The 16,145-nt window shown below is 45.6% G+C and overlaps 1 protein-coding gene across 3 annotated transcripts in view; it reads left to right on the plus strand.

Moving 5' to 3' along the window:
- The first annotated feature begins 1,056 nt into the window (after window positions 1-1,056).
- Window positions 1,057-16,145, plus strand: part of ITGAM (integrin subunit alpha M) — a 37,836-nt gene continuing 22,747 nt past the window's right edge. For 2 of the 3 annotated variants that reach the window (XM_082358534.1, XM_082358535.1), the window contains exons 1-9: window positions 1,057-1,804; window positions 3,816-3,921; window positions 6,671-6,774; window positions 7,048-7,118; window positions 7,265-7,382; window positions 12,360-12,490; window positions 12,936-13,081; window positions 13,844-13,997; window positions 15,024-15,174. In XM_082358534.1, coding sequence (XP_082214660.1) covers window positions 1,777-1,804; window positions 3,816-3,921; window positions 6,671-6,774; window positions 7,048-7,118; window positions 7,265-7,382; window positions 12,360-12,490; window positions 12,936-13,081; window positions 13,844-13,997; window positions 15,024-15,174 — 1,009 coding nt within the window. In that variant the 5' untranslated portion in view covers window positions 1,057-1,776. The remainder of the gene's footprint in view (window positions 1,805-3,815; window positions 3,922-6,670; window positions 6,775-7,047; window positions 7,119-7,264; window positions 7,383-12,359; window positions 12,491-12,935; window positions 13,082-13,843; window positions 13,998-15,023; window positions 15,175-16,145) is intronic. The other variant, XM_082358536.1, reaches the window with a different exon arrangement.

A 16,145-nucleotide genomic window follows, 5' to 3' on the forward strand; every position in this document is an offset into this window, starting at 1 on the left:
AATAAAATAAATTTTAAAAATAGTTGCCGTTTTATTTGGAGTAGTTTGCTCTGCAGCAATAGAGTAGAACAGACCCATTGTCCTATGATCCAGCGACAACCACTATTAACATTTTGGTTTTCCTACACATACGTATTTTTAAACAGGTAATTTTAAAACAAAATGTTCAGAATTTTAATGGAATTTTATTCAGAGCACACACATTTCTTTGCTCTGGTTATTAAGAAAGCAGAACTAAGGGCAAGAGAAAACATGCTGGAGAGAGAATGAAAAATGATTGGCTTGTGGATCACGTTAGCAGACACACACAAGTATGGTTTGGTGTTCTATGTAATTTCATGAAGATATGCTCCTGTGTCTTTGAAAACAGCTTGTGCAGACATCTTTGACTGTAATTCTCAGATATTTCTTAGGATAAATTCTTGGAAGTGAAAATTCCAGGGCAAAAGAGTTTGAGGCTTTTTTTTTTTTGTGGCTGCGTTGGGTCTTTGTTGCTGTGTGCGGGCTTTCTCTGGTTGCAGCGAGAGGGGGCTACTCTTCGTTGTGGTGCATGGGATTCTCATTGCGGTGGCTTCTCTTGTTGCGGAGCACGGGCTCTAGGCCATGGGCTTCAGTAGTTGTGGCGTGCGGGCTTAGTTGCTCCGCGGCATGAAGGATCTTTCTGGACCAGGGCTCGAACCCGTGTCGCCTGCATTGCCAGGCGGATTCTTAACCACTGAGCCACCAGAAAAGTCCTGAGGCTGTTTTTTTTTTTTTTTTCCCCACCATTCACTCTTTATTTATTTATTTATTTTTGGCTGTGTTGGGTCTTCGTTTCTGTGCAAGGGCTTTCTCTAGTTGCGGCGAGCGGGGGCCACTCTTCATCGCGGTGCGCAGGCCTCTCCCGTTGCGGAGCACAGGCTCCAGACGCGCAGGCTCAGTAATTGTGGCTCACGGGCCCAGTCGCTCCGCGGCATGTGGGATCTTCCCAGACCAGGGCTCGAACCCGTGTTCCCTGTATTGGCAGGCAGATTCTCAACCACTGCGCCACCAGGGAAGCCCCGTTTTTTTTTGTTTTTTTTTAAAAGCAAAATAATATTAAAAAAAGCACCGCGTAGAAGACTGCTCTTGTGGTGCAGTGGTTAAGAATCCGCCTGGCAATGCAGGGGACACGGGCTCGAGTCCTGGCCCAGGAAGATCCCACATACCGCGGACCCACTAAGCCCATGCGCCACAACTACTGAAGTCTACGCGCCTAGATCCCGTGCTCCGCAACAAGAGAAGCCATCGCACTGAGAAGCCTGCGCGCCGCAACGAAGACCCAACGCAGCCAAAAATAAATTCATAAATAAATAAATTTATATTAAAAAAAAGCACCGGGTTTCTCTGTACCTGAGTTGACCTTACTGATGGCCACATAGGAGGATAGCTCTGGCTGACAGGTATTCCCACTTCCCTGGGCAGGAGGGAGGGACATTTTGCAAAGCGTGCTTTCAGGGAGACATGTTCTGGGGGCCAGGTCATAAGTCTGTGCTTTGCTGTTCATAATGTTTCTAGAAGCAGGTGGGCAAAAAAAGCCACCTATGGGTTAGCGGCCCTGATGGTTTGGGCCGGGAGGCTGGGTAGAGGGGGCAGGTCTGGCAGGGCTGTGTGCTCACTGAGCCTCCGTCCTCTTCCTTTGAGTCTCTGATAGACTTCTGCCTCCTACTTCCCTTTTTCAGTCCTTTCTGGCTTTGGTGGCTTCCTTGAAGTGGCTCAGTGGTGCCTGCAGCCTCACGGCTCCTGCTCTCTCCAGCTATGACTCACAGAGTCCTTCTACTAACAGGTGCGCCAGGAGTTGGGGGGCCCTCACAGTGAGGAGGAGGGGAATTTTTGGGTTTGTGAGTTTGTGGAGAGAAAAGGTACAGAATATTTAGGAGTTAGGCTGGGAGAGACAAAGGGGGTTGGGGGAAGGTTAAGGGATTCAAGAAGCAGAGTAGAGCTAGACCAAGATGGGATGAGCAGAGAAGCTTGGATAAATGACTCAATTCATGGACTATGCAAGGGGGTTTGGCTGGTCCCTTCTTCACAGAGGAGGAAACTGGGGACCCGAGAGGTGAAATGACACGTCTAAGTGTGCACAGCAGGTCTTGGCTTCTCTTCTTGGAGTGTATCTTCTTGGATTCCACCTCCCCTCCTCCTATTGGTCTCCTCTTTTCCAAGGACGCAGGTGTAAATGTTTGTTGAATGACTGACTGATCAAAATGATTCAAGTTTTTTCCCTTTGTGTCTGTGTTTTGTGGACTAAGAGCCAGAGAAGGGAAAGAAATGCTTGAAAGTTGCATAGGAAGGAAATTACTTGAGTCTTTAGGAACTTGATTGTTGGGCAAATCAGTGGGGTGGGAACCCAGGGTGGGGCTCAGAGAGGGGCTGAATGCACCTGTTGATGGAAATAATCAATAAACAAGAAAAGAGTTTTCTTTGAGCCAAACTGAGGACTATAGCCCAGGAGACAGCCTCTCAGAGAACTCTGAGGAACTGTTCCGGAGAAGCATGGTTTTCAGCACAGTTCTATATCTTGTCAGAACAAAGAACATCAAACAAGTCAGGGATACATTCCTTCAAGGTTAAAAATCAAAGCAAACAAGCAACAGATCAGCATGTACACAGCCAGTCAGTATGGCCTTGGCACCTGGGAGTCTTATCATCAAAGGAGTAGTGGCACTGGTGTCCCAGGAAGGGAGGCATTTAATCTTTATTTTTAACATGGATGTTCTTTACTTCTGGACAATGCATGCTTTTCCTTAATTATTAGAATAGTTGTACGATGTATGTTTGATAGGCTACACACAGGCTGTTTTAGTTAGCATAAAATTCAAGCTAAATCATGTATAAGCCAGAATGACTCCCCCATAGCTCAAAACGTGAAAATTTCTTCCATTACACCCTGTTGGTGGTTCTTAGGCCAGGAGTCAGCAAACTGTCCTCTGTGGGCATAAGATGAGGGCTCCACCATGTGTTTTTGTACAACCTGGAGCCATAGGTCCCAGATGAACATTTATAATCGATTCATGACAGGGAACACTAACTTTGAATCACTTTGAACACTAGCTTTGAATGGCGTGCAATGTTATTTCTCCTAAAGAATTCCACTTGTCTCATCAGTAAATTTGTATTACAAAAAAAATTGTACTCAATTATTATATTTTGAATTTCCTTCATGAAAAAATTTGTAGACATGCATTACCTCTTTTCTTATATAGGTACGTACGTAATAGATTCCATTTGCCTCTTGGTCCACAAAGTCTAAAATATTTACTATCTTGCCCGTTACAGAAAAAGTGTGGTGACCTCTGCTCCAGGCTGGGACCTGGGAGACACCCATGTCCATGCTGGGTTAGGGTGAATCCCAACAGGAAGATGCTTGGGGCAGGAGAGCAGGCTGCTTTCTTTTATTTTTAAAAGAATAAATTTATTTATTTATTTATTTTATTTTTGGCTGCATTGGGTCTTCGTTGCTGCGAGCTTTCTCTAGTTGTGGCCAGCGGGGGATACTCTTTGTTGTGGTGCGCAGGCTTCTCATTGCGGTGGCTTCTCTTGTTGCGGAGCGTGGGCTCTAGGCACGTGGGCTCAGTAGTTGTGGCTCACGGGCTCTAGAGCGCAGGCTCAGTAGTTGTGGCCCACGGGCTTAGTTGCTCTGCAGCATGTGGGATCTTCCTGGACCAGGGCTCAAACCCGTGTCCCCTGCATTGGCAGGAGGATTCTTAACCACTGCGCCACCAGGGAAGTCCCCAGGCTGCTTTCTTAACTGTCTCCTTCTCTCCTCCTGACTCCCGCCCCCCTTGTTCTCCCTCCAGCCTTGGCCTTATGTCACGGGTTCAACCTGGACACGGAAAATGCAGTCATCTTCCAAAACAATGCAAGGGGCTTCGGGCAGAGCGTGGTCCAGCTTGAGGGATCCCGGTAAGGGCCACAGGGGGACTCCCTGTCCACACACTTTCCCTCCAAGGCTTAACATACCTGAAAAAAAAATCACAATTTCCTTGATTTGTTTTTTTCTTAATTTATCAGAGTTCTAAATTCAAAAGATACAAAAGAGTGTGATAGTAAGAAAGTCTCTTCCTCACTCCCTTCTCCCAATTCCCTCCCTAGCAGGGTCCCTGTTGAATGGTTTCTCATGTATTCTTTCAGAGAGATTCTACAGTGCACAGACCTCCACATCATCCTGCACACAATTTGTAGCACACATTATACTCAAACTACAACCTGCTGCCTATTTTTGTAAATACATTTTATTGACACTTGGCTACCCCTACTCCCCACTTGTCATTTATTATTATTATTATTTTCCAATACTTAAAAAAATTTTACTGGAGTATAGTTGATTCACAATGTTGTGTTAGTTTCAGATGTACAGCAAAGTGATTCAGTTATACATATACATATATTCATTTTTTTCAGATTCTTTTCCCATATAGGTTATTACAGAAAATTGAGTAGAGTTCCCTGTGGTATACAGTAGGTCCTTGTTGGTTATCTGTTTTATATATAGCAGTGTGTGTGTGTTAATCCCAAGCTCCTAATTTATCTCTCCTCCTCACATTTCCCCTTTGGTAACCATAAGTTTGTTTTTGAAATCTGTGAGTCTGTTTCTGTTTCGTAAATAAGTTCATTTACATCATTTTTCTCTGTGTGACTTACTTCACTTAGTATGATAATCTCTAGTCATTTATTTTTTGGGGCAGTTTTGGAGCTATAGTAGCAGAACAGAGAGGCTGGGACAGAGACTCTACGGCCTGCAAAGCCTAAAATATTTACTTTTACAGAAATAATATTTATGGAAATAATGTTATTTTTCTAGAAGAAAGTTTGCTGGCCTCTGCTCTACACTGTCCTTTGCATTTTTTTTTTTTAATTAATAGAGCTTGCTGATTTTACCAAATAAATGAAAAAAGAGCTTACTTGTTCTTTTTAATGCTTACATCATATTCCATTATTTGGAAGTACTGTAATTTACATTTATATTACATTTAAATCTCTTTTTAAAATTTATTTATTTATTTAGGCTGTGCTGGGTCAGTTGCGGCACACAGGATTTTCATTGCGGCATGTTTAGTTGCGGCATGCAGGATCTTCAGTTGCAGCATGTGGGCTCTTAGTTGCAGCATGTGGGATCTAGTTCCCCTACCAGGGATTGAACCTGGGCCCCCTGAATTGGGAGCGCGAAGTCTTACCCACTGGACCACCAGGGAAGTCCCCAAATCTCTTCTTAATGGACATGAGATTGTTTCCAAACTTTTGCTATATGAACAATGTTGGCATTTTGTACATGTGCAAGTATATTTTGGAAGTAAATTCCTAGAACTAGGATTGCTGGATCCAAGGGTACATGTGCATATGTAATTTTAATAGATTTTTCCAAATTACTCTCTGTGAGGGTGGCAACAATTTGCACTCACACCAGAAGTTTATGCAAACACCTACTTCCCCACCCACTTGCCAACCCAAAGTGTTAGCAAACTTACGATCTTTGTAAATTGAACAGGTGAGAAATGGTATTGCAATTTAGTTTTAAATTGCATTTCTTTTTTAAAAATTAATTAATTAATTAATTAATTTATGGCCACATGGGGTCTTCTCATTGCGGTGGCCTCTCTTGTTGTGGAGCACGGGCTCTAGGCGCGTGGGCTTCAGTAGCTGTGGCTCGAAGCCTCTAGAGCATAGGCTCAGTAGTTGTGGCGCACGGGCTTAGTTGCTCCGCGGCATGTGGGATCTTCCCAGACCAGGGCTCGAACCCACGTCTCCTGCATTGGCAGGCGGATTCTTAACCACTGCGTCACCAGGGAAGCCCTGCATTTCTTTTTTAAGGAGAGATTTATTTCCTTTCCTGTGAACATTTTTTTCTTATCTGTTGCCCATTTTTCTCTTGGTTTGTTTTTTTTTCCTTACTGGTTTGTGGGAGCTCTGACTATACTGAGGAAAGTAGTCTGGGGTGTGAGTTGCTCACCTCCCTCCCCCAGTTTATCGTTTGTTTTCTGACTTTGCTTTTGGTAGTTGATCAGATACAGAAATTTATTTAAAATGACTGTGGAGTTGAATGTATTCACTTTAAAATGACCTCTGGGTATTATGTCATTCTTAGAGAGGCCCTTCTCACTCCAAGATTAAACATTTTCCCACTTTTGGATTGTACATGGATTAACTCATTTAATCCTGATAATAACCTTGAGGTAGGTACTGCTATTATCCATATTTTAGAGATGAGAAAATTGAAGCACAATAAGGTAATTAATTGACTTGCCCAAGGTCACACAGGAAGTAAGGGTGGGACTAAATTTTAATTTCAGGCAGTAAAACTCCAAGGCCTCTATTCCTGTCCTCTATGCAATATTGCATCCCTGCCTGAACAGGGAAGTGATTCCAAGTTGGGAAGGTAGACTGTCTACCTTCACTGTTTGGCCTTCAGGATTTGGAAATTCTTGAATTTACTGAAATGACCCCTGGGAATTCAAATGACTGGATTATGAGAATATTCACAATAAACAATCAGCGGTTAAAAAAAATTCCCATGTTTTTCTTTGCTGAATCTTCCTCCTATTTCTGGGAGTTGGGGAATCCCTGTGAGGTTGGCTCCCCCACTTTTATTTTGGGTGGCGGAACTTCCACGGTCTCCTTCTCTCCCCAGATGTCATAGCGTTCTCTTGTCCCCCAGGCTGGTGGTTGGAGCCCCCCAGGAGATAAAGGCTGCTAACCAGACGGGCGGCCTCTACCAGTGCGACTGCAGCATGGGCAAGTGTGAACCCATCCCCCTGCAGGGTGAGTCACTGCCCCTCGCTGGGACCTAGGGCTAGGGTTCCACCTCTGCACACAGCTGGACTTGCCAGACATTGCCTTTGTCTTGGGATCTGTGATGGGGGCCCAGGGAGCCAGCTCCCTGGCCTCTGAGCTGTATGCAGGCACCCTCAGACACCCCTCTGTGTCCCTTTCCATGACCTACGTGCCTCCTTGAACCCCTCAGACCTCCATGTCTCCCTGGCTGAGGTTCCTGTCCATCCCCGAGAGTGACCATGTATATATCTGTCCCTTCAGTCCCCCCGGAGGCTGTGAACATGTCCTTGGGCCTGACTCTGGCGTTCGCCACCAACCCTTTCCAGCTGCTGGTGAGTTGCCTTGGGTCATGGGAGTGTCCCAAGGGAAGGAATTGGGGTCCTAAGACTGCTGGGGCTGGGGTGTTGGTGGGTGGAGGTGCTGGGGTGAAAGGACAGGAAGCAGGGACAGCCCCTCCCACCTATCCCCTGCTCCCTAGGCCTGTGGCCCCACCGGGCAGCAAATCTGCAAGGAGAACACCTATGCGAACGGCTTCTGCTTCCTGTTTGGATCTGACCTACAGCAGCAACTCAGACGGCTCCCAGAGGCCCTGAGAGGTGGGTACAGACGAGCAGCATGAGACTGGAGGGGGCTGGCAGGACTGGGCTGAGGGGCTCATAGTCTGGGGGTTTATTTAAAAGTCTTGGTGCAGAAGCGTGAGGGAACTGGGTTCCAATGCAGAGAGGGGCTCTGGAGAGGTGCTAGGATCTTGCGCTTTGAGGAAAGTCCTGATATAACCACCCATCTTTGTGAGACAATGTCTCAACCATTGTCCTTAGAGTTAGTGCCTGGACTCAGCCTGGCCATAGTGCCTGACCGTAGCCTTTGAGGCTCTAGCTGGTGCGGCCCTCGTCCACCTCTCCAACTTCTTTCCCAACCCTTCTACCTTAGTCACTGTGCTCCAGCTGCCTTTCTTCTCCAAGAACCACACCAAGCTGACCCTGCCTCAGGGGCTTTGCACTCACTATTCCTTCAGCCTGGCATGCTCTTTCCCCAGATCTCAGCTGACAACCTATTACTGTCATCTCAGCTCAAATGTTAACTCTTCAGAGAGACCTTCCCTGAGGGACTCTTCTAATCATTTCCACCATCACTTCCTACCACATTGCCCTGCTTTGCCCTCTTCATACCTATATATCCATATTTTACTTATTTCTTAAATGTCCTTTCTTCTGGGATGTAGGCTCTGTGGTAGGCAGAGATTTTGTTGAGTTTGTTGACTTGCTGCTTGACAAATTGCCCCTGAACTTAGTAGCCTAAAACAAGAAACATTAATTATCTTACAGTTTCTGTGAATCAGGAATCTGGACACAGCCTAGTTGGATATCTCTGTCTCATGGTTTCTCGTGAGCTTGAAGTTGTCAAACCAGGGGTGTGGTCTCATCTGAAGGCCTGACTAGGGGAAGATCCACATCCAAGCTCACTTATAAGATGGTTGGACTGAGGGCCTCAGTCCACACTGGCTGCTGGCTGGCTGCTTCCCTCACTTGCTTGTCCCATGGGCTTCCCCACAGAACAGCTCACAACATGGCAGCTGGCTGCCCTCAGGGTGAGTGAACAAGGCAGTGAGAGAGCAAGAGAGAGTGAGAACCCAAGATGGAAGTCACAGTCTTTTATAATCTAATCTCAGAACACTTCTGCCATATTGTATTCTTTGGGAGTGAGTCAAAAAGTCCAGCTCACAGGGAGGATGTAGAGAAAAGGGGACCCTCCTACACTGTTGGTGGGAATGTAAATTGGTACAGCTACTATGGAGGACAGTATGGAGGTTCCTTAAAAAACTAAAAATAGAGCTACCATATGATTCAGCAATCCCACTCCTGGGCATATATCTGGAAAAGACAAAAACCCTAATTCAAAAAGACACATGGACCCCAGTGTTCATAGCAGCACTATTTATAATAGCCAAGACATGGAAGCAACCTAAGTGTCCACCAACAGAAGAATGGATAAAGAAGATGTGATATATATATATATATACACACACACACACACACACACACACACACACACACACATAAACAGAAACAACGGAACAACGGAATACTACTCAACCACAGAAAAGAATGAAATAATGTTATTTGCTGCAACATGGATGGACCTAGAGAATATCACACTAAGTGAAGTAAGTCAGAGAAAGACAAATATTACATGGTATTACTTCTATGTGGAATCTAAAAAATAATAAATGAACCTATATGCAAAACAAAGCAGACTCACAGACATAGAAAACAAATTTATGGTTACCAAAGAGGAAAGGGAAGTGGGAGGGATAAATTAGGAGTCTGGGATTAACAGATATACACTACTACACATAAAATAGATAAGCAACAAGGATTCACTGTATAACACAGCGGACAACATTCAATATCTTGTAATAACCTAAAATGGAAAATAATCTGAAAAATATACTTGAATCACTTTACTGTACACCTGAAACCAACACAATATTGTCAATCAACTACACTTCAGTAAAAATAAATAAATAAAAACTCCAGCTCACAATCAAGATGAGGAAATTATGCAAGGGTGTTAAATATCAGGAGGTGAGAATCTTGGGGACCATCTTGGTGGCTCCTTACCCTTGTTCCCCAAACATCTGTTGATTGAAAGAGAGTGAGTGAATGAATCTTTTAATCCAGCTGATTTCTTTTTTTGTGTGTGTGGCTGTGTTGGGTCTTTGTTGCTGCGCGTGGGCTTTCTCTAGTTGTGGCAAGCGGGGGCTACTCTTCGTTGCAGTGTGCGGGCTTCTCAGTGCCGTGGCTTCTCTTGTTGCAGAGCATGGGCTGTGGTTGTTGAAGCACGCAGGCTCAGTATCTGTGGCACGTGGGTTCCAGGGTGCACAGGCTTCAGTAGTTGTTGCACGCGGGCTCAGTAGGTGTGGCACATGGGCTTAGTTGCTCCGTGGCATGTGGGATCTTCCTGGACCAGGGCTCGAACCCGTGTTCTCTGCATTGGCAGGAGGATTCTTAGCCACTGCGCCACCAGGGAAGTCCCATATCCAGCTGATTTCTGACACCAATTTCTTCAACTGCTTGGCCATCTTTTTGCTTGTTTCCAAGTTGGTTCTGGAACCAAGGGCAGATATGTCTTCTTTTTACAGTTTTTTTTTTTTTTTTCTCAAGCTCCTTTGTACTTCACTCTCAACCAATAACCGTCCCTCCTTCTTCACAGAATAAACCAAGGCTACCAGGTGTAAACTCCCTCTACGTCTTCCTTCTCCTTGCCCAGATTTCCTCGATGGCACCACTCTTGGCAGCATCTCACTGGTTTTAGAGGAAGACCCGTCCTTTCCATGAGTAATTCTTCCATCTGGGCTTCTGAGGCTCTCTCGCGTCACCAACTCTGGGGTTCACATCTTTAATCACTTGCTCTCTCTAGGAACCTAAATCCCGTCCCTTCCTTTGAATGTAAACCTGCTCATGCTACCCATAACTTAAAAACAATCAACCACTCAAACTGATAGCAATGAAAATTACCTTCCCTCCCCCGGTCTCCTCTCCATCTTCTACCCTCTCTCCTTCCCTTCATCACCAACCTTCTTGGAAGGGATCTCTCTCCTTGTCTCCATTGCCCCCATGCTGTGATCCTTCGCCCTTTGACATCTGGCTCCTGCCCACCCATCATATAGACCTTGCTGTTGCCAGTGGCATCTGTGACCCTCTAAAGGCCAAATCTCTATTCTGTCCTCATGTTCTCTGACTTTTCCAATGTGACCTGAAGATCACCTCTTCCTTCTCCCAGCACCTTGGCTTCAGACATCTCTCCTCTCCTCTCTTCTCTTTCTCTTGCTTGTGCCCCTACTGAGGGCTTCTATGAAGCTCCAGCTCCAAGCTGTCTTCCTCTGCCTCCCCTGCCCACCTAAGGGCATCTGATTACAGCTTCTGTTCTAGCCCATGTGCTCTTCGTGTCTGACTGCATCCAATTCTGTGGCTTCAGCTCCCACCCCCACGTTTCTCTCTTCAATCTTCGCTCTTAAGCGTTCCAGACTCTTCTTTTTGAAAACATTTTCATTTCCTTAAAAATAGATAAAACATGCACTCGGTTCAAAGTTCAAAAGGCACTAAGGTATATACCATAAAAATCTCTCCTTCTTGGGTCTCCGAGCCTTGTCTTTCCTTCCTGAGAGGCAGCTACTGTTACCAGCGTCTCATGGCTTCTTCTGGAGGTACTCCACATATCAATATTTATGGACATAGGCGTCTGTATACTTCACTTTGTGCCACAAAAGGTAGCGTGCTCTACACACTGGATTGTACCTTGATTCTTTTCACTTAGTGTACCTTTGAGATTTTCAAGAAAATTTCTGGCTTATCTTCCCTGTTTATTTTCTATATAAATGTTAGAATCTGCTTGTCTATTTTTTAAAAAGCCAATACTTTTTCTGGGTAATTTTATCTCATTTTTTCACTGATGATACAGTAAAATTGACCTTTTTTCCCCTTGTAATGTACAATTCCATTAATTTTAAGATACGCTTAGATTTGTGTAAACAGCAACATGAACAGGATATGAAAGAATTCTTTTACCACCTAAAAAATCCTTTGTGCTATCCCTTTCTACACTGGACCCTTGAAAAACGGCCAGTTTAAACTGCGTGGGTCCACCTATATGTGGATTTTTTTCCCACTAAATTCGTGCTACAGTACTACCGGATCTGAGGTTGGTTGAATCCGCAGATGCAGAATTGCAGATATGGAATTGCGGATACGAAGGGCAGACTGTGAAGTTATACACGGATTTTCAACAGCATGGAGGGTGGGGGCCCCTCATCCTTGCGTTGCTCAAGGGTCAACTGTATTTAGAAAGGGACTAATTATAAAGGTGTGGCAGGGTCTAAAGGAGCTACAAGGGATGGTCCAGGAACCCAGGGTGAAAAACAGTGGAGCTGTTGCCACCCTAGGCTGATGGGACAAGGAGAGGCAGAAGTCCCCAGAATCTGGAAGGACAGGGAGTCATGGGGAGTGGGCCTCCTTGAGAGGAGCACTGATCCATTCAGGGACACGGTTGGCCCAAAGCAGCCTTGCAGGAAGGGAGCTGAGGGAAATACTCTGATCTCACCCTCTTCCCTCCCTCCGGTCTCCTGTTGAGGTTTCTTACTGGGCAAACACAGCTAGAAGCCAGAGGTTGAAAGAGCCCTGTTGACATGTCCCATGTGGGCTGAGCTCTGGGCAAAGTGGAGAATCGTAGAAAGTGGATTTGGGGCTGGGGCAGAATGGGGGGTTGGAGGGAGGACATCCAGCATACGTTTATGTGCACTATTCCTTTTTTCTCCTGTAACTTATTTCTCCCTTTGTATTTCTGGCAAATTATTTCTTATTCTTCATGAGGTAGCTCTGATAGCACTGCTTTTCCTGACTGCCTTGAGCAGAATGAACCATATTTTTCCATACCAATCTGTCCCATGCTTTTATTTAGCTAGGCACATGGGTTACATCTTGTTCACCTTTCATTCTCATTGCTCAGCAGAGAGCTGGCATGCAAAAAATGAACCCTGAGTCCCTTGTAATCAATTCCTTTTCCTTTTTCCCCAGGGTGCCCTCAGCAAGACAGTGACATTGCTTTTTTGATTGATGGCTCTGGTAGCATCAACCCAACAGACTTTCAGCGGATGAAGAACTTTGTCTCAACTGTGATGAGTCAATTCCAAAAGTCCAAAACCTTGGTAAGGGTCAGTGGGTAGGTTAGGGAACAGCTTGCATAAGGTTGGCAAATACGTGGCAACCAGGCTGCCACGTTACTGTCCTGCTTCTATTAGAGATGTTGCCAACTTGCCAGTTGATCATCGTTTTCTTTCATGATTTGCTTTCTCGCTCTGTCTGGATGTGGCCTCAGCCTTCCTCCAGCCCCCTGTAAAGCAGGCAGACTAATTGATACGGGTTGGCGTGGGACATGAAACCCACATGTCATCTCTGGCTGAGTTCTAGTGCTGGGAAGTGGGAGCTGATGGCCGATCTCTGTCCCGGTGAGGCAGAAGGACTGGGGGCAGGGCAGAATTTGGAGGAATTTGGAGACTAGAGTGTTTCAAGATTTATGGAGAGCTTGCTGGGAGATGGTTAAGGGGGAGGAGGGACACCTTCTCCAGTGTAATACCAGGTGCCCGTTCCCAGTTCTCTTTGATGCAGTACTCTGAAGAATTTCAGACTCATTTCACCTTCAATGATTTCAAGAGAAACCCTTCCCCGGAATTGCTGGTGAAGCCAATAATACAGCTGTTGGGGAGGACACACACAGCCACAGGGATCCGCAAAGTTGTGTAAGCTCTTCTCTCTTTGCTTAGGATGGAAGGAGGTTTTATTTTTCATTGGGCTTTGCAGGAAGAGGGGAGTTGTTCAGACAGGGCTGGGGTAGAGGGTATTTCCAGTGGAGGGGTGAGTAATCATGTGGAGGAGGGACTGTGCCTGGTATGTTCATGACATACAAGTCGTGAGTAAAGGTGGGATTAAGGGGGCGGGGAGGGAAGGGAAGGCTAGAGGGAGGCTAGAAAGATCAGTTGAGGCCAGGTCACCAAGGCAACTGAAAAGCCAGTGGATCCATTGAAGGTTTTAGCAGTGGGGAGACGTACCCATATCTTGTTTTAGAAAGTTCACTCTGATCTCTGTGTGTGTGTGTGTGTGTGTGTGTGTGTGTCTGTGTAGAGGCAAGGGTGGGGATTGGGACAGAAGTGCAGGAGGATACGCTGGAGAACCATTGCCTCACATCAGGAGAGGTTTGATGAAGGCACAATTAAGCTTATTAATTTGTTTTTAATTTAGAAGGAATAATACTCAGTTAAAAAAAATCAATCTATGCCAAAGTATATAATGGCAATGAAGGCTTCCTTTCCCTCCACTCTTTCCCGTTCTCCTGCTGCCCTTCCAGATCTTGGGGCAGCTACATCTCAGTGTTTGTCCCAGGAGAACCCAAGTGCCTCCTAGACAGAGCACAGTTGCAACTGTAACTGCTGACGTTCCTTCCCTAGCATCAGGCGTATCTCTGTCGGCTCGAATTTGACTTTTCCTTCCTCTACCCTGGACAGAAGAGAACTGTTTCACAGCAGAAGTGGAGCCCGGGAGAATGCCCTTAAGATCCTGGTTGTCATCACAGATGGAGAAAAGTATGGCGATCCTTTGGACTACAAGGATGTCATCCCTGAAGCGGATAGAAATGGGGTCATTCGCTACGTCATTGGGGTAGGAAATGTGGCTCTCCGGCCTGATGCTTCTGTAGAGGGTTCTACTTGGATACACCCTCCTTTGAATTTGCAAACATCAATAAAATCAAAGTGGGGCAAGGCTCATCTCTGCTAGCCCATATGTTCACAATAGTTAACTATTGTTGCAATAATGCTATGTAACAAACTATCCCAACATTCAGTGGCTTAAAACAATAAGTGAGTCTGTGGGTCAGCTGGGCAATTTTTCTGGTCCTAGCTGGACTCCCTCATGCATCTGTAATCAGCTGCAGGTTGGTTGGCAGCTCTGATGATCTTGGCTGGGCTTTCTCCATTTCTGAGGGTTGCCATCGATATCTGTTTGCCGGACTGGAACGACCGGGGTAACTTGGCTCTTCTGTTCCCTGTGTCTCATCCTCCAGTGGGCTAGCTGGGGCGTGTCCTCATGGTGAAGGCAGAGGAGCAAAAGAGCAAGTGGAAATGTTGCAAGCACTTTTTCCAGCCTCTGTTTTTATCACATATGATAATGTCCGTGGGCTAAAGCAGTACACATGGCTGAGCCCAGAGACAATGAGCAGAACAGAATACTCTGCCAAGAGGAGGAGGGCAGAGTACAGCTTTGGGGAAAGGTCTTGGCTACAGGAAGGGGCAAAAGGTTGGGAACATCAGTGTCCTCAAACTACTACAGTATCTTGCATGACATAGAAAGAGGTATCATCACGGGTCTCTGGCTTGGCAAGTAGGAAACACCTTCATATGAAGTAGAAAGCGCCCCCTTCCTCTGAAGAGAGATCAGCCCCACACCAGGAGGTATGACACAGCAAATGGACCAAAGGCTGGATTTCAGCCCCAATTTCTCCCTTGACAGAATGTAGAGTGTACAACCTGCTCTACCGTACCTGGCAGCTCTGTCCCAGGGGCCTTCTGGTGCATTCCTTCCTTGGACAGATATTGTTTCAGATTCTTTTCCTGCAGAGTTTTCTTTGCTGGAGGAGAGTGCTACCCCCAGAAAGTGTCTGATTCGGCCTCTGTTTTTTGGTAACAGGTGGGAGATGCCTTCTTCAGTGACAAATCTGTAAAAGAGCTCGATACCATCGCATCCAAGCCGCCTGGTGATCACGTGTTCCAGGTGAATAACTTTGAAGCTCTGAAGACCATTCAGAACCAGCTTCAGGAAAAGATCTTTGCGATTGAGGGTGAGCTAAGGTTTTGTCGTCCTGGAGCAGCTCCAAAGGCAGCTCCTTATCCCAAAACACGTACTTCCCTGTAGAAACAAGAACCTCCTAGCCCTTGGTACCCTGAGCCTCAGCATCAACTCCCTTCTTCCATTTCCCAGCAACTCTGGCCTCTCTTGCTCAATTACTTTGAAATGGAAGGATCTAGACTTTTCTCTCTAATTTTGCAATCTTGGCTATAGGCTGAAAAATTAGAGGGTAGGGGAGTCAAATCCCTCACAGTATTTTCCCCCAAATTTGGATGTGTTGCCAACATTTGTCTCTTTGGTTCACTGCTGTATCCCCAGTGCCTAGAATAATGCCTGGTACATAAAGGGTGCTCAATAAGTGTTTGTTGAATAAAAGAATTTAAAAGTTGGGGGAAGGTTCATATACAGTCTGGATTTATGGTTTCTCTTGAAAATTTGGAAGATTAGACACCTTTAGGACCATATTCCTGCTTGGCAAAAAGTAGTTGGAGCCAAATAGCCACCATCCCTTTAAAAGGGGCATATGGCTAGATAAGCAACAAGCATATAAATTGTAGCCATTACCTTTTTTTTTTCCGATTTATTCATTTATTTTTTTGGCCACGCCATGAGGCATGTGGGATCTTAGTTCCCTGACCAGGGACCGAACCCGTACCCCCTGCAGTGGAAGTGCGGAGTCTTAACCACTGGACCACCAGGGAAGTCCCTGCACTATCTTGTAACAACCTATAATGGAGTATAATCTGCAAAAATACTGAATCACGATGCTGTACACCTGAAACTAACATTAATATTGTAAATTAACTATGCTTCAATAAAAAAAGGAAAGCATAACAGAGGACATGTAAGAAAAAGGGGGGTGCACATGACTTCCATCTGAGCCTCCTTTTGTCTGGCCACCATAGCACTGAGTTTCCAACCCCTGTTCTAGGCTCCTCTACTTTCTTTAATGTAAACGTTCTT

This window comes from Balaenoptera borealis, assembly GCF_965194805.1.
Source record: "Balaenoptera borealis genome assembly, chromosome: 16".
Lineage (NCBI taxonomy): Eukaryota > Metazoa > Chordata > Mammalia > Artiodactyla > Balaenopteridae > Balaenoptera > Balaenoptera borealis.